Below are 17,814 nucleotides of genomic sequence, written 5' to 3'. Positions count from 1 at the left end.
TTCATCTGGTACAAAGTCGTCTGCTTTTTCATTTTCTCTTTCTTTCTGTGGCTGTGGTTTTCAGTTCCACAAGACGAAATACTGCTGATACTGCTTGATACTGCTGTCTGCCCTCTTGTGGAGGAAGCAATCTAGGAGGCTTGTGGGTGCTTCCTGATGGGAGTGACTGATGGTGGGTAGGGCTGGGTGGGTGGGGCTCAGTAAGACTTTAATCCGATTTGGTAGGTGGAGCTCAGTGACACTTTAATCTGCTTGTCTGCCAATGGGTGGGGCTGTGTCCCCACCTTGTTGGATGTTTGGCCTGAGGCTACCCAGCCCTGGAGCTTACAGGCTCTTTGGTGGGGCTAATGGCGGTCTCTGGGAGGGCTCATGCCAATGAGCATGTCCCAGAGCCCCTGCTGCCAGTGCCCCTGTCTCCTTGGTGAGCCACAGCTGCCCCCACCTCTGCAGGCAACCTTTCAACACCAACAGGTAGGTCTGGTTCAGTCTCCTATGGGGTCACTGCTCCTTCCCCCTGGATCCTGGTGAGCACACTTTTTTGTGTGCCCTGTAAGAGTGGAGTCTCTGTTTCCCCCAGTCCTGTGGAGGTTCTGCAATCAAATCCCGCAGGCTTTCAAAGTCTGGTTCTCTGGGGATTCCTCCTCCCGTTGGTGGACTCCCAGGTTGGGCAACCTGACATCAGGCTCAGGACCCTCACTTTAGTGGGTGGACTTCTGTGGTATAACTGTTCTCCAGTTTGTGAGTCACCCACCCAGCATTTATGGAATTTGATTTTAACGCGATTGCACCCCTCCTGCTGTCTCATTGCGGCTTCTCCTTTGTGTCTGGATGTGGGGTGTCTTTATTGGTGAGTTCCAGTGTCTTTCTGTCGATGATAGTTGAGCAGTTAGTTGTAATCCTGGTGCTCTTGCAAGAGGGAGTGAGCGCACGTCCTCCTACTACGCGATCTTGATCCTATCTCCTGGAACCTTCTGATTTTCAAATGAAACTGTGTCTTTTAGATGATAGGCATGGTGTTAGGTCAATTCTAGAGCTAGGGCAATGTTTTGAACGTGGTTCCTGCCTTCTAGGAGCTTGCAATCTAGTAAGGGAGATTAAATGTAAACACATTAATAGTTAAGAAAAATAATGTGAGACTTAAAGGACACTAATACATAATGTCACAATAGAGTAATTACTAAAAATTGTACAGACAGTAAGTAATGCAGGAGTTGATAACAGGAACAAATTTGTTTTGGATGGAGTAACCAGGGAAGCCTTTACAAAGCAAATGGGGGTTGTGCTTGAGCTTGAAGAATAAGTAAAATCTGAGAAAGCAAAAAGGCAAAAAAAGAAAACAAAAACCACACCAAAAAACAACACTGCGTATGTGCTATGAGCAGAAGTTCATAGATGTAAAAGAGTAGACTTTTTTTACAGTACTATAAGCCAGTTTGGCTGGACTTCATGCAGGACCAAGAATGAGCTATAAATGAACAAAAAGACATCGTTTGCCTTGGAAAGAAGGAAGGTGCTTTTTCCTTTGACACAGAAAAACTGGGTGATAGGGTTGTAGATATGTGTATTATTCAGGGTTCTAGAGAGAAACAGAATCAATAGAATGTACATTTATATACACAGAGAGATTTATTTTAAGGAATTGGTTCATGCGATTGTGAAGCTGGCTAGTCTGAAATCTGTGAGGCCAGCATGCAGGCCGGAGACCCAGGGAAGAGTTGATGTTGCAGTGTGGAGGCTGAAGGCAATCTGAAGGCAGAATGTCTCCCTTCTTGGAGGTTTCAGTCTTTGCTCTTAAGGTCTTTAACTATATGCACAAGGCCCACCCACATTATGAAGGGTAATCTGCTTTATTCTAAGTCTATTGATTTAAATGTCACATCTAAAAAATACTTCATGGCAGTATCTAGACTGGTGTCTGACCAGGTAGCAGGGCACCATAGCCTAGCCTAAAATGAATGATCATGGTATGTAAGAGTAAAGAGAAGGAAAACGAAGAATTTCATAGCTTGAGAGGTTGTAAACTGTTAGGCCTACAGAATCAGGAAAATAATGAAAATGAGTGAAACAGGTTAGGTGGGAACTGTGGCAAGTTGGAGAGTTGTGTACCATCTATCTTAAGGGGGCAATTACAGTACACTCTAGCCAGTTGATGCCATGCAGGAATGTGAGCCCACTGTTGCTAAATCTCCTTTTTTGAGAAGTTAGAATATTAGGTTTATAAATGAAATCAGATTTTTAATGTTTGCCATTAAAACTCAGTGCTCTAAAAAATATTACATGGTCCAGAGTGAATATTATTTGCAACCTTTGCTCCATATTTAGTAAATTCTAATCTGGATTCAGGAGTTGGTTGACTTTTTTCTGTAAAGGGTGAGACCGTATGTGTTTTAGGTATTTTAGTCTATATAGTCTCTCACAACTGCTCAATTCTGCTGTCATAGCACAAAATTAGCCATAGAGAGTAAGTAAATGAATTGTCATGGCTGTGTTCCATAAAACATTAATTTAAAAAAGCCTGCTAGATGTAGCCCACAGGGAGCAGTTTGCTGACCACTGATCTAGATGATGAAGAGAGAGCATTTGGGATTTGTAGTAAGAATAAAGATTTAGTATAACCATCATTGAAATGTCTTGTGTAGAATGTGGTGTGAGAGGTTGCCTCTGAAGTTGTGCAAATTGGCGTTCTTTGACTAAAAATAATAAAAGGATTGAGGCCATTGGGGGTGGTGGTGTTGAATTTGGTTGTCATGAATTTGTAGTGAAAACCTGGGATTGAGGAATGAGAACCTTGGGGGAAAGGAATTATTTTTTTTGCTTAGCAATCCTATCACCACTGATCTAGCTGAAGTGAAATATAATACTTTGGTTGGTACAAACTGCTCAGGTGAGATACTTGGATTGAATGTCTCATTAAGGGAGAAGGATACAGGAAGAAAATAGGGGCTACATTATACATAATGTTCTTACAGGTAGAAAATTAGAAGTCATTTGTACTTTGCAGTGATGAAGAGTTTGTCCTAAGGGGAGTTTTTCATAGTTCATTGAACAAATTTTATCAGTCTCTTTTCTAAGAGTAAATACTAACTTGATTGTAGCAACTTCAGGGTGGATTTTGAGATCTACATATAGGACGTTATTATCACCTGAAGAAGCAGGAGTACTCTAAAAGGAGGGTGTAAGAACTAACTGACAAGTATAATATTACTAAAAAAAGAAGGCTAGGGACTTCCTAGGTGGCGCAGTGGTTGAGAATCTGCCTGCCAGTGGAGGGGACATGAGTTCGGTCCCTGCTCTGGGAGGATCCCACATGCCACGGAACAACTAAGCCCTTGTACCACAACTATTGAGCCTCACGCGCCTAGAGCCTGTGCTCCACAACAAGAGAAACCACCTCAATGAGGAGCCCGCGCACCACAATGAAGAGTAGCCCCCACTCGCCACAACTAGAGAAAGCCCATGTGCAGCATCGAAGAACCAATGTAGCCAATAAATAAATAAATTTATTTAAAAAAAAAAGGCTAAAGGGGTGAAAGAGAAGAGAAAATGAAGGAATATGGGCTATGATTTGGAGGCCTAAGTGAGATAAACAGGAAGCGCAGGAGAAGGACATATACACCTGTGGAGCTAGGGGAGCAAGACCAAGGAGTAAGACAAATGGTACATGGGCCTCTTGCAGAGGTAGGAGCCCTCTGTTTAGAACTTATTTTTTTTTAAAGGTAGCGTTGTCCAAAGTTTTTCTCATCATGAAACACAGAAAGTGATATTTGTGTACCACACTGCAGTAACTGGCTCAGGAACTCTGGCCGGTTGTCCTGAAGGCTGAGGGAGATGAATATCTTGGCACATTTGTAATCCCTTTGCATAACACACCCATGGCACACCATCTGGACACTCTACTTTAGGGCTCAGGCTTGAGAAGGCCTTCAGAGAGCTCATGAATGACAGTTTCTGAGTACTGTGGACTGGTGTTCCTTTCTGCCTCCATATATGAGAAGACTCAGGGAAGGCAGAGGAAGCAGCAATCAAGGCAGCAGATATTTGAATACAGGTGTTATAAGCAGTTGGAAATCTTAGAAAACTGCAAACATGATACAATCTCTGAAAGAGAGGAAAAGTAAGTTTTAAAATGATCGGCTCTAAGCTATGTTACTTTACCTAATTTTCTTTACCCAGTATTAATATATCAGTATAGATTACATGGAATATATTGCTAGCTTTTTCTGTTAGTATTTCCCTGGCTTGGGAGATAGGATTAAAGAGCCAAAGAAAGTAACAAAGGAATAAAACCTACAAGGCTCAGATTGAGTTTCTTCTGAGATATCAGAGACATTTGGAAAGTTCTATAATGAATTAGTAAAGTGAAGTCCCCTTGTCTAATTCCATCCTTCTCTTTAGATAGAAATTTTTTAAGTGGTCTTGGGAAATGGAAGCAGTGGCTTTGAGGTTCACCTCTGACTGAACATGATTTGGATTAAGGAAAAAAATAAAACACAGGATTTCTCTAGTTTTGCTCTTTCTCTCCACCCCTAAGGAGCATGATCTTCAGCACTGGGTCCCTCCTGAGGCTTCTGGAGGCCATTGGAGAAAGGGTGGGGAGGAATTTGGCTGTGGGGATCCCATGTCCAAGTGAAAGTTTGTGGATGCTTAGAATTATGTTTTTACTTCAAGAAAACCACGAAATCTGTCAATGCTAAATAAAGAGCTATAGGGAAAGAAAGTGAGATTCTTTACTGAAACTCATTTCCCTTTAGGTCTGCATACATTTAAAATTGGACTCTTCTACTATAGTCATATATTAGGTTTCTCTTGAGAACAGTGTAGCCATAATGGCAGGTATTTTAGGGTATATATAGGGAATTATGTGAGTGCATAGGCTTTGGAGCCAGAGAGATTTCAGTTTGAATCCCACTACTACTACTTACTATTTGAATGACTTTGAGCAAGTTAAATAACTCCTCTAAGCACTTATTCCTCACCTGTTAAATGTGAAATAGTTTTTATATAACATCTATCTTAGTACTTGTTATATAGAAGCTACTCAGTCATCCTTATTTTAATCATCTTTCCTAAAATGGTCATTTGTTCAAGGCTAGCAGGTGTTTTAGAAAGTCTGAGGGATATGTTAGTACAGCTGTCTCAAACAGAAATATAATGCAAGCCACATATAATTTTGCATTTTCATGTAGCCAAGTTAAAAAGTAAAAAGAAACCAATGAAATACATTTTAATATAGTTTACTTACTATCCAAAATATCATTTCAACATGTAATCAATAACATTATTAATTAGATATTTCACATTATTTTTTTCATTCTGTCATTGAAGTACAGTATATATTTTAATTTACTGCACGCCTTGATTCAGATACTAAATTTTCATCAGAAATATTTGTATTTAGATTTCATGAAGTCTAGTTTAAAAATAGACATATATATCCAAATTGTTATATACATCCTTTAAAGTTTTCTAGCAACTGAATCAAGTACAGAAACCTTTTTTCCTTTGATATTTACATCCATATTTACAAAACTGGCTCATCTTTTTTAGAGTAATTGGTTCGACTGAATTAAAGATATATCTGCTTGAAAACTATACCCAACTTAAATAAATTCACCAACTCTTCTATTCAAAAGGGTATTGCAAAATTGAAAAGCAATTCTAAATCTATCAATAGCAACAAAAAGTTCTTCAGTGTTTTCTTATAGTTTTTACAGCCAATTTATATGCACTGTGGATTAAAACTAAAATCTTATACATATTGATTAATATTAGAAACGTGTGTAAAGTCAATGTTGATTTGTATTATGAAGTTTTCATTTCAATGTAAATTCTCATAACCTGTTAGCTGGTCACAAACATGCTTTTCCTTTCTTTAGAGCTTCAAATTTATTTTATTTTAAAATATCTATCTATCTATTTATTTTTGGCTGCATTGGGTCCTAGTTGCGGCACGCCAGATCTTTTGTTGTGGCACGCACGGGCTTCTCTCTAGTTGGTGAGACAACATATAAATCACACTACTGTTTTTTGTGTTTGGTTATTGAGCATTTGGCAAGCATTTTGTTTGTTTCAAGAAAATATTGAATTCAGGTTAACAGTACAGTTAGTCTTTGTAACTCTTTCATGACTCAGCCAATAAGCATTGGCAAAAACACAAGATTGTTAAAGTCATTGTTTTCTATTTGTTTTAAGAGTTCTGCAAACTGGCGTAGCAATTACATGTGTGCTGTATAATTTTAACTATATTCATAACACCATCACAGTCTGCTTCAGAAAACTGAGCACATTTCTAATATGTATTATGCAGTATAACAAAGCAATGAGAAACATCAGGCTTTTTAAAATTCCAGTAAATCTGGATTTTTTAAAATTAATTTATTTTATTGGCTTTGTTGGGTCTCCTTTTGCTGTGCGCAGGCTTTCTTTAGTTGCGGCGAGTGGGGGCTACTCTTCTTTGTGGTGCGTGGGCTCCTCATTGCCGTGGCTTCTCTTGTTGTGGAGCACAGGCTCTAGGCACGTGGGCTTCAGTAGTTGCAGCACATGGGCTCAATAGTTGTGGCTCACAGGCTTAGTTGCTCCGTGGCATGTGGGATCTTCCTGGAGCAGGGATCGAACCCGTATCCCCTGTATTGGCAGGCAGATTCTTAACCATTGCGCCGCCTAGGAAGCCCTAAATCTGGATTTTTGACATTACAAAGCTAGAGCACCTTCCGTTGTGGAAAAAAACGATTTTTTTCTAGCTGGAATTCTTCGTTGATAGTTATGTAAAATTCAAAGACACACCATAAGTGTGTGTGTGTGTTTTTTTTTTTTTGAGGCCTCAAATTGTCAACATTTCTTAGTAAATCTGGAAGTCCCTTGAGGCATAACATTCTGAAAGTGTTAATTGAGCATATGAGTCATCTAAAGTTAAAGAAATGTAATTTTTAAAATTAAATCAACTGATCTTTGATATTATAAGAAAGGTCTTGTATTCTCCAGGCAATCGTTTGTGGACTTAATTGAAGACCTTTCACATTTTTATAAAAAATTACTGTTTTAATTGTTTTCTTATAATTTTCCAACAAAATTTCCATAACAAATTATTTCATGTAAGGACAGTTTCTGTTTTTGTGCAAGACTTCAAAATGTTTTATAGCTGGGCAAAGTTATAAGCTCAGAGTTTGCTAGAAACTTATTTAAAAAGTTTTTGTTGTATCGTTAACTTTGATTTTGGAGACTTGGATTCATTTTTGATTGAGAGGAAACTTCTTTATACATTATGTATTTGTTGAAAATGCTTCCTATTGTTATCTACTTTATTATCCTAAAACATTTTTTATATAACAACTTTTTAAAATAACAGCTTTATTGAGATATAATTCACAGGCCATAAAATTTCTCATTTTACAGTATACAATTCAGTTGTTTTAGGATATTCACAAAGTGTGTCACCGTTTCCACAGTCAATTTTAGAACATGTTCATCACCCCCATTGAGAAACCCTATTAGCAGTTACTCTCTGCCCTGAGCCCCTACTCCACTGCAACCCAACATCACAAACTATACAATTCCATTTATATGAAACATCCAGAATATGCAAATCCATGAAGACAAAAAGTAGATGACTGTATGCCTAGGAACTGGATTGTAGTGGATTAGGGACTCAGGGCAGAGAGGAGGTGGGGAGTGGTTGCTAATGGGTATGGTGATTCTCAATGGGGTGATGAACATGTTCTAAAATTGATTGTGGAGATGGTGACACAACTTTATGAATATCCTAAAGTGATAATTCATTGTGGTTTTATGTTTCCATAAGGACTAATGATGAGTGTCTTTTTATATGCTTATTGTCCATTTGCCTATCTATTTTGGAGAAATGCCCGCTAACCTCCTTTGACCATTTTTTTTAAGCTCTTTATTGGAATATAATTGTGTTACACACTTGTACCAGTTTTTGAAGTACACCAAAGTGAATCAGCTGTATTTATACATATATGCCCATATCCCCTCCCTCCTGTGACTCCCTCCCGCTTTCCCTCTCCTGGCCCTCTAAGGCATCATCCATCATCAAGCTGATCTCCTTTTGTTATACAGCAACTTCCCACTAGCTATCTATTTTACAGTTGGTAGTGTAAATATGTCTATTCTACTCTCTCACTTCGTCCCAGCTTCCCTTTCGCCCCCCTGCCCCCAAACCCGTGTCCTCCAGTCCATTCTCTGCATCTGCATCCTTATTCTTGCCCTGTCACTGGGTTCATCACTACCTTTTTTTTTCTTAGAGTCCGTATATATGAGTTAGCATACAGTATTTGTTTTTCTCTTTCTGGCTTACTTCACTCTGTATGGCAGACTCTAGGTCTATCCACCTCATTACATATAGCTGCATTTCATTCCTTTTTATGGCTGAGTAATATTCCATTGTATATATGTGCCACATCTTCTTTATCCATTCATCTGCTGATGGGCCTTTAGGTTGCTTCCATGTCCTGGCTATTGTAAATAGTGCTGCAATGAACATTACGGTACATGTTTCTTTTTGGATTATGGTTTTCTCTGGGTAAATGCCCAATAGTAGTGGGATCACTGGATCATATGATAGTTCTATTTGCAGTTTTTTAAGGAACCTCCAAACTGTTTTCCATAGTGGCTGTACCAACTTACATTCCCACCAGCAGTGTTGGAGAATTCCCTTTTCTCCACACCCTCTCCAACATTTATTGTTTCTAGATGTTTTGATGATGGCCATTCTGACTGGTGTGAGGTGATACCTCATTGTGGCTTTGACTAGCATTTCTCCAGTGACTAGTGATGTTGAGCATCTTTTCATGTGTTTGTTGGCCATCTGTATGTCTTCTTTGGAGAAATGTCTATTTAGGTCTTTTGCCCATTTGTGGATTGGGTTATTTGCTTTTTTGGTATTAAGCTGCATGAAGTGCTTGTATATTTTGGAGATTAATCCTTTGTCCGTTGCTTTGTTGGCAAGTATTTTCTCCCATTCTGAGGGTTGTCTCCTTGTCTTGTTTATGGTTTCTTTCACTGTGGAATAGCTTTTAAGTTTCATTAGGTCCCATTTGTTTATTCTTGATTTTATTTCCATGATTCTAGGAGGTGGGTCAGAAAAGATCTTGCTTTGATGTGCGTCATAGAGTGTTCTGCCTATGTTTTCCTCTAGGAGTTTTACAGTGTCTGGCCTTACATTTAGGTCTTTAATCCATTTTGAGTTTATTTTTGCATATGGTGTTAGGAAGTGTTCTAATGTCATTCTTTTACATGTTGCTGTCCAATTTTCCCAGCACCACTTATTGAAGAGGCTGTCTTTTTTCCATTGTATATATTCTTGCCTCCTTTGTCAAAGATAAGATACCCATATGTGCTTGGGTTTACCTCTGGGTTCTCTATTCTGTTCCATTGATCTTCCTTTCTGTTTTTGTGCCAGTACCATACTATCTTGATCACTGTGGCCTTGTAGTATAGTTTGAAGTCAGGAAGCCTAATTCCACCAATTCCATCTTTCTTTCTCAAGATTGCTTTGGCTATTCGGGGTCCTTTGGGTTTCCATGCAAATGATAAGATTTCTTGTTCTCGTTCTCTGAAAAATGCCATTGGTAATTTGATCGGGATTGTGTTGAACTGGTAAATTGTTTTGGGTAGTACAGTCATTTTCACAATGTTGATTCTTCCAATCCAAGAACATGGTATGTCTCTCCATCTGTTTGTGTCGTCTTTGATTTCTTTCATCAGTGTCTTAGAGTTTTCTGCATACAAGTCTTTTGCCTCCTTAGGCAGGTTTCTTCCTAGGTATTTTATTCTTTTTGTTGCAATGGTAAATGGGAGAGTTTCCTTAATTTCTCTTTCTGCTTTTTCGTTGTTAGTGTATAGGAATGCAAGAGATTTCTGCGCATTCATTTTGTATCCTGCTGCTTTACAAAATTCATCAATTAGTGCTAGCAGTTTTCTCGTAACATCTTTAGGGTTTCCTACGTATAATATCATGGCATCTGGAAAGAGTGACAGTTTTACTTCTTCTTTTCCAATTTGGATTCCTTTTATTTCATTTTCTTCTCTGATTGCTGTGCCTAACACTTCCAAAGCTATGTTGAATAATAATGGTGAGAGTAGGCACCCTTGTCTTGTTCCTGTTCTTAGAGGAAATGCTTTCAGTTTTTCACCATTTAGAACGATGTTGGCTTTTGGTTTCTCATATATGGCTTTTATTATGTTGAGGTAATTTCCTTCTTTGCCCATTTTCTGGAGAGTTTTTATCATAAATGGGTGTTGAATTTTGTCAAAAGCTTTTTCTGCATCTATTGAGATTATCATATGGTGTTTATATCCTTCAATTTGTTGATATGGTGTATCACATTGATTGATTTGCATATATTGAAGAATCCTTGCATCCCAGGGGTAAACCCCACTTGATTACGGTGTATGATCTTCTTAATGTGCTGTTGGATTCTTTTTTTTTTCATTTCCCCACAACCCTCCCTGCTTTCCTCACTTGGTGTCCATGTGTTTGTTCTCTACACCTGTGTCTCTGTTTCTGCCTTGCATTTCCTCTTTCATAGTTGTTAGCATTTGCCTTATGTATTGAGGTGCTCCTATATTGGGTGCATATATATTTATAATTGTTATCTCCTCTTCTTGGATGGATCCCTTGATCTTTATGTAATGTCCTTTCTTGTCTCTTGTAACATTTTTTATTTTAAACTTTGTTTTATCTGATATGAGTATTGCTACTCCAGCTTTCTTTTGATTTTCATTTGCATGGAATATCTTTTTCCATCCCCCCACTTTCCGTCTGTATGTGTCCCTAGGTCTGAAGTGGGTCTCTTGTGGACATCATATGTATGGGTCTTGTTTTTGTATCCATTCAGCCTGTCTGTGTCTTCTGGTTGGTGCATTTAGTCCATTTACATTCAAGGTAATTATCGATATATATGTTCCTAGTACCATTTTCTTAATTGTTTTGTCTTTGTTTTTGTAAGTCCTTTTCTTCTCTTATGTTTCCCACTTAGAGGAGTTCCTTTAGCATTTGTTGTAAGGCTGGTTTGGTGGTGCTGAATTCTCTTAGCTCTTGCTTGTCTGTAAAACTTTTGATTTCTCCGTCGAATCTGAATGAGATCCTTGCTGGGTAGAGTATTCTTGGTTGTAGGTTCTTCCCTTTCATCACTTGAAATATATCATGCCACTCCCTTCTGGCTTGCAGAGTTTCTGCTGAGAAATCAGCTGTTAACCTGATGGGAGTTCCCTTGTATGTTATTTGTCATTTTTCCCTTGTTGCTTTTAATAACTTTTCTCTGTCTTTAATTTTTGTCAATTTGACTACTCTATGTCTTGGCGTGTTTCTCCTTGGATTTGTCCTGCCTGGGACTCTCTGTGCTTCCTGGACTTGGGTAGCTATTTCCTTTCCCATGTTAGGGAAGTTTTCAACTATAATCTCTTCCAGTATTTTCTCAGGTCCTTTCTCTCTCTCGTCTCCTTCTGGGACCCCTATAATGCGAATGTTGGTGCATTTTAACATTGTCCCCGAGGTCTCTTAGGCTGTCTTCAGTTCTTTTCATTCTTTTTTCTTTATTCTTTTCCACATGAGTGATTATCACCATTCTGTCTTCCAGGTCACTTATTCGTGCTTCTGCCTCAGTTACTCTGCTGTTGGTTCCTTCTAGTGTAGTTTTCATTTCATTTATTGTGTTGCATATCTCTGTTTGTTTGTTCTTTAATTCTTCTAGGTCTTTGGTAAACTTTTTGATCTTTGCATCCAGTCTTTTTTCAAAGTCCTGGATCATCTTCAGCATCATTATTCTGAATTCTTTTTCTGGAAGGGTGCCTGTTTCCTCTTCATTTAGTTGTTTTTCTGGGGCTTTATCCTGTCCCTTCATCTGGTACAAAGTCCTCTGCTTTTTCATTTTGTCTATCTCTCTGTGGCTGTGGTTTTCAGTTCCATAAGACAAAATACTGCTGATACTGCTTGATACTGCTGTCTGCCCTCTTGTGGAGGAAGCTATCTAGGATCCTCCTGTGTGCTTCCTGATGGGAGGGACTCGTGCTGTTGGATTCTGATAGCTAGTATTTTGTTGAGGATTTTTGCATCTATATTCATCAGTGATATTGGTCTGTAATTTTCTTTTTTTGTGACATCTTTGCCTGGTTTTGGTATCAGAGTGATGGTGGCCTTGTAGAATGAGTTTGGGAGTGTTCCTCCTTCTGCTATATTTTGGAAGAATTTGAGAAGGATAGGTGTTAGCTCTTCTCTAAATGTTTGATAGAATTCGCCTGTGAAGCCATCTGGCCCTGGGCTTTTGTTTGTTGGGAGATTTTTAGTCACAGTCTCAATTTCCGTACTTGTGATTGGTCTGTTCATATTTTCTATTTCTTCCCTGTTCAGTCTTGGAAGATTGTATTTTTCTAAGAATTTATCCATTTCTTCCAGATTATCCAATTTATTGGCATATCATTGCTTGTAGTAGTCTCTCATGATCTTTTGTATTTCTGCAGTGTCAGTTGTTACTTCTCCGTTTTCATTTCTAATTCTGTTGATTTGCGTCATTTTTTCCTGATGAGTCTGGCTAATGGTTTATCAATTTTGTTTATCTTCTCAAAGAACCAGCTTTTAGTTTCATTGATCTTTGCTGTTGTTTCCTTCATTTCTTTTTCATTTATTTCTTTTTTTTTAATAAATTTATTTCTTTATTTAATTGGCTGCGTTGGGTCTTTTTTGCTGTGTGTGAACTTTCTTTTTAGTTGCGGTGTGCAGGCTCCTCATTGCTGTGGCTTCTCTTGTTGTGGAGCACGGGCTCTAGGCGCGTGGGCTTCAGTAGTTGCAACACGTGGGCTCAATAGTTGTGGCTTATGGGCTCTAAAGCCCAGGCTCAATAGTTGTGGCGCACAGGCTTAGTTGCTCCACGGCATGTGGGATCTTCCTGGAGCAGGGATCAAACCCGTGTCCCCTGCATTGGCAGCCAGATTCTCAACCACTGCGCCACCTAGGAAGCCCTTCATTTATTTCTGATCTAATCTTTATGATTTCTTTCCTTCTGCTCAGTTTGGGGTTTTTTTGTTCTTCTTTCTCTGTTTTACATGTAAGGTTAGATTGTTTATTTGATATTTTTCTTGTTTCTTGAGGCAGGACTGCATTGCTATAAACTTCCCTCTTAGAACTGCTTTTGCTGCATCTCATAGGTTTTGGGTTGTTGTGTTTTCATTGTCATTTGTTTCTAGATATTTTTTGACTTCCTCTTTGATTTCTTTAGTGATTTCTTGGTTGTTTAATAGCGTATTGTTTAGCCTCCATGTGATAGTATTTTTTACTGTTTTTTTCTGTAATTGATATCTAGTCTCATGGCATTGTGGTCATAAGAATATGCTTGATATGATTTCAATTGTTTTGAGTTTACCGAGGCTTGATTTGTGACCCAAGATGTGATCTCTCCTGGAAAATGTTCCATGTGCACTTGAGAAGAAAGTGTATTCTGTAGTTTTTGGATGGAATGTCCTATAAATATCAATTAAGTTGAGACGGTCTGATGTGTCATTTAAGGCTTGTGTGTCCTTATTGATTTTCTCTTTGGATGATCTGTCCATTGATGTAAGCGGGGTGTTAAAGTCTCCTACTATTATTGTGTTCCTGTCGATTTCCCCTTTTATGGCTGTTAGCATTTGCCTTATGTATTGAGGTGCTCCTGTGTTGGGTGCATAGCTATTTATAATTGTTATATGTTCTTCTTGGATGGATCTCTCAATCATTATGTAGTGTCCTTCCTTGTCTCTTGTAATAGTCTTTCCTTTAAAGTCTACTTTGTCTGATATGAGTATTGCTACTCCAGCTTTCTTTTGACTTCCATTTGCATGGCATATCTTTTTCCATCTCTTTACTTTCAGTCTACATGTGTCCCTTGGTCTGAAGTGGGTTTCTTGTAGGCAGCATATAGAAGGGTCTTGTTTTTGTATCCATCCAGCCAGTCTGTGTCTTTTGGTTGGAACATTTAATCCATTTACAGTTAAGGTGATTATTGACATGTGTGTTCCTCTTACCATTTTCTTAATTGTTTTGGGTTTGTTTTTGTAGGTCTTTTCCTTCTCTTGTGTTTCCTGCTTAGAAAAGTTCCTTTAGCACTTGTTGTAAGGCTGGTTTGGTGGTGCTGAATTCTCTTAACTTTTGCTTGTCTGTAAAGCTTTTGATTTCTCCGTCAAATCTGAATGAGATTCTTGCTGGGTAGAGGATTCTTGGCTGTAGGTTTTTCTCTTTCAGGACTTTCAGTATATCCTGTCATTCCCTCATGGCCTGCAGAGTTTCTGCAGAAGGATCTCAGCTGTTATCCTTATGGGTTTTCCCTTATATGTTATTTGTTGCTTTTTCTCTAGCTGCTTTTAATATTTTTTCTTTGTGTTTAATTTTCATTAGTTTGATTAATATGTGCCATGGTGTATTTCTCCTTGGGTTTATTCTGTATGGGACTCTCTGTGCTTCTTGGACTTGATTAATTATTTCCTTTCCCATGTTGGGGAATTTTTCCACTATAACCTCTTCAAATATTTTCTCAGACCCTTTCTTTTTTTCTTCTTCTTCTGGGATGCCTATGATTTGAATGTTGGTGCACTTAATGTTATCACCAAGGTCTCTGAGACTGTCTTCCATTCTTTTTATTCTCTTTTGTCTTTCCTGCTCTGTGCCAGTTATTTCCCCCATTCTCTCTTCCGACTCAGTTATTCATTCTTCTGCCTCAGTTATTCTGCTGTTTATACCATCTAGAGTATTTTAAATTTCAGTTATTTTGTTGTCCATTACTGTTTGTTTGCTCTTTAGTTCTTCTGAGTCCTTGTTAACTGTTTCTTGTATTTTCTCTATTTTGTTGTTGACATTTTGGATCATCTTTACTATCATTACTCTGAATTCTTTTCAGGCAATTTTCCTTTTTCCTCTTCATTTATTTGGTCTTGTTGGTGTTTTTCCCTGCTCCTTTGCCTGCATGGTGTTTCTTTGTTTTCTCATTTTGTCTAATTTATAGGATGTGCTGTCTGCTTTCCCTATGCTGCCTGGTAGTAATGCCTCTTGTTTCTGCCCTCTGCCCCCTGTGGTGGAGTTTGTCCAGTGTCTTGAGTACGCTTCCTGGTGGGGGGTTCTGGTGCCTGCTTTCCAGTGTGTGGCTCTGTGTCTTTTCTCTCTGATGAGCAGGGTGGTGTCAGGTGGTGTGTTTTAGGGTATCTGTGAGGTTAATACGGCTTTTGGCAGTCTGTGTGCTGATGGGTGGGTTTGTGTTCCTGTCTTGTTTGTAGTTTGGTGTGAGGTGTCCAGCAATGGCAGTTGCAGACAGTCGGACGAAGCTGAGTCTGAGACTCTGATACATAGCTCTGTGAGAGTTCTCTGCAGTTATTCTTCCCTGTGTTGCCCATTTTTAAAGTGACTTTTTTGTCTTTTGTTGAATTGTAAGAGTTTTTTATTAATTCTGGATACAAGTTTTTTTTTTAATCAGATATACAAATATTTTATCCCATTCTGTGAGTTTTCTTTTTTCTTGATGGTGTCTTTTGAAGCTCAGGAATGTTTTAATTTTGATGAAGTTCAGTTTATCTGTTTTTTTTTGTGAAGTTTATTCTGCAGCATCGTATAGTAGCATTCATTAGGAATTTTTTGACATATGTTGTCTCTTTTCTTTACTGTTCCAGTTATTGTACTGTCTCAGATGTTATCATTTCCACTTGATTCTGTTTCAAGTCTGTCCATAATTATTTTTCAAACTAAAAAAAGTTTAGTTCTTATACTTAAATCATAATTGATTTATTTATTATTTTATGTAGATGTCACCATAAATATAGTATCAGAACAAACACCTTACAATGTTATGTTGGTATATAGGAAAAAAAAATTCTAACTGAATCAATCCATTGATACTGACTAGACTCGTGGTGTGCTTGTATATAGTATTACAAACCACGTGTGTACCCAGTGCACAACTAGACCACAGCATTAATACATTAACATGATGCATGAAAGTTGAATGTAGTCTTAAGCAATAAAGTTGTGTTTAGCAGAAGAATATTTTACATTGCTTGTTTTTAAATTTTAATTTTAAAGAAAATGAAATAGAATTGAAAGTCTAGTTCTTCAGTTGCATTAGCCATACTTCAAGTGCTCATTGCCCATATGTAGTTAGTGTTTACCATATAGGACAGCCCAGTGTTAGTGTTTTAGGGTTTTTAAAAAAATTAATACTGACTTGGTAGTACTTTGTAGCTCACAGAATGTTTTGATATCTTTTGTTTACTTTTTTTTTTATTTATTATTTTTTGGGGGGTACACCAAGTTCAGTCATCCGTTTTTATACACATATCCCAGTATTCCCTCCCTTCCTTGACTCCCCCCGCCTCGAGTCCCCCCAACCCTCCCCGCCCCAGTCCTCCAAGGCATCTTCCGTCCTCAAGTTGGACTCCCCCTGTTATACAACAACCTCCCACTGACTATCCATTTTACATTTGGTAGTATATATATGTCTGTGCTACTCTCTCGCTTCGTCTCAGCTTCCCCTTCACCCCCCGCCCCCTCCCTCTTTTGTTTACTTTTAACACCAATTCTGTGAGGTAGATGTGACAGAAATTATCTCTGTTTTACAGATAAGAAAATAAATTCTGAGAGACTGACCTACTCAAATAACACAACTGGTTAATGGTGATGTCAAGATTTCAATCGGGGCCACTAAATCTGTGGCCTTGTCCACTTCTGAATTTTTTTATATAGGTGTTCAGGTGACCTAAAGGTACTAGAAGGAAAAAAACAGTATGCTTTGTTTATTCATTCAACAAGTGTTTTTTCACCACCTCTTATGCCCCATATTCTTCCGGGCAGTGAGATATAGTGGTGAACAAGACAAAGTTCTGCTCTTCATGGATCTTACCTTCCATTTAAGGCATCAGTGAACAGATATATACTATAGTAGTAGGTAGTAAGTTGTGTGTTCTTTTTTTATATACGTAAAATTATTTATGTATTCATTGGCTGTGTTGGGTCTTCGATGCTGCACACGGGCTTTCTCTAGTTGCAGCGAGTGGGGGCTACTCTTCATTGTGGTGCACAGGCTCCTCATTGTGGTGGCTTCTCTTGTTGCAGAGCATGGGCTCTAGGTGCATGGGCTCCTATAGTAGTGGTGACACAGTGGCTCAGCAGTTATGGCTCACGGGCTCTAGAGTGCATGCTCAGTAGTTGTGGCACAGAGGCTTAGTTGCTCCGTAGCATGTGGAATCTTCCTGGAGCAGGGACCAAACCTGTGTCCCCAGCATTGGCAAGCAGATTCTTAACCACTGCACCACCCAGGAAGTCCCAGTAGGGTGTTCTAATACCACTTTCTGTGAAAATAAGTAGGAAATTTGGCTTAAGTTTTAGTTCATGTTTAGGTTATCAAACCCTTATTGTATTGATTTAATTTTTGTTAGCTAGAGTTTTTTTCTTTGAAGATAAATTTTTCATAAATGCACTGCATGTATCTTTTCATAGGCAATATAAAGAAAATGACAGTCAGTCAGAAGAAGACTACAGAAGTCTGAGTGCTTCACCCACTTATAAAGGCCTTCTAATGGTATGGGGATTATATGACTGAGAAATACTTTATTGTAAAGTAAAATAATAATCTGAATAATCTCCTATGAAAGTTAACTGTTTTTTTATGAAATGTGTGCAGTCATTACAGAATCAACTCAAGGAATCAAAATCTAGGATTGATGCACTTTTAAGTGAAAAGCTGAATCTCCAGAAAGATTTGGAAACCAGGTGAGAGAAACTTAAGACATTTTTATTTAACTTTTGTATAAGCATAAACTGGAATTTTGAATGTTAAGTAAATC

At 38.3% G+C, this 17,814-nt stretch overlaps 2 protein-coding genes across 12 annotated transcripts in view; one reads left to right on the top strand and one right to left on the bottom strand.

The window, feature by feature from the left end:
- CEP70 (centrosomal protein 70) overlaps positions 1–17,814 on the top strand; it is a 91,117-nt gene that overhangs the window by 47,377 nt on the left and 25,926 nt on the right. For all 11 annotated transcript variants that reach the window (XM_057739563.1, XM_057739565.1, XM_057739571.1 and 8 more), the window contains 2 exons: positions 17,468–17,549; positions 17,652–17,740. In XM_057739563.1, coding sequence (XP_057595546.1) covers positions 17,468–17,549; positions 17,652–17,740 — 171 coding nt within the window. The remainder of the gene's footprint in view (positions 1–17,467; positions 17,550–17,651; positions 17,741–17,814) is intronic.
- ESYT3 (extended synaptotagmin 3) overlaps positions 17,098–17,814 on the bottom strand; it is a 92,808-nt gene continuing 92,091 nt past the window's right edge. The window contains exon 24 of the transcript XR_009054354.1: positions 17,098–17,319. The gene's annotated coding sequence lies outside the window, so the exon portion shown is untranslated. The remainder of the gene's footprint in view (positions 17,320–17,814) is intronic.

Source organism: Hippopotamus amphibius, chromosome 6 (genome assembly GCF_030028045.1).
Source record: "Hippopotamus amphibius kiboko isolate mHipAmp2 chromosome 6, mHipAmp2.hap2, whole genome shotgun sequence".
NCBI classification, from domain to species: Eukaryota; Metazoa; Chordata; class Mammalia; order Artiodactyla; family Hippopotamidae; genus Hippopotamus; species Hippopotamus amphibius.
Note: the sequence above shows the minus strand (reverse complement) of the source record. Positions and strands in the feature narration are given on the sequence as shown.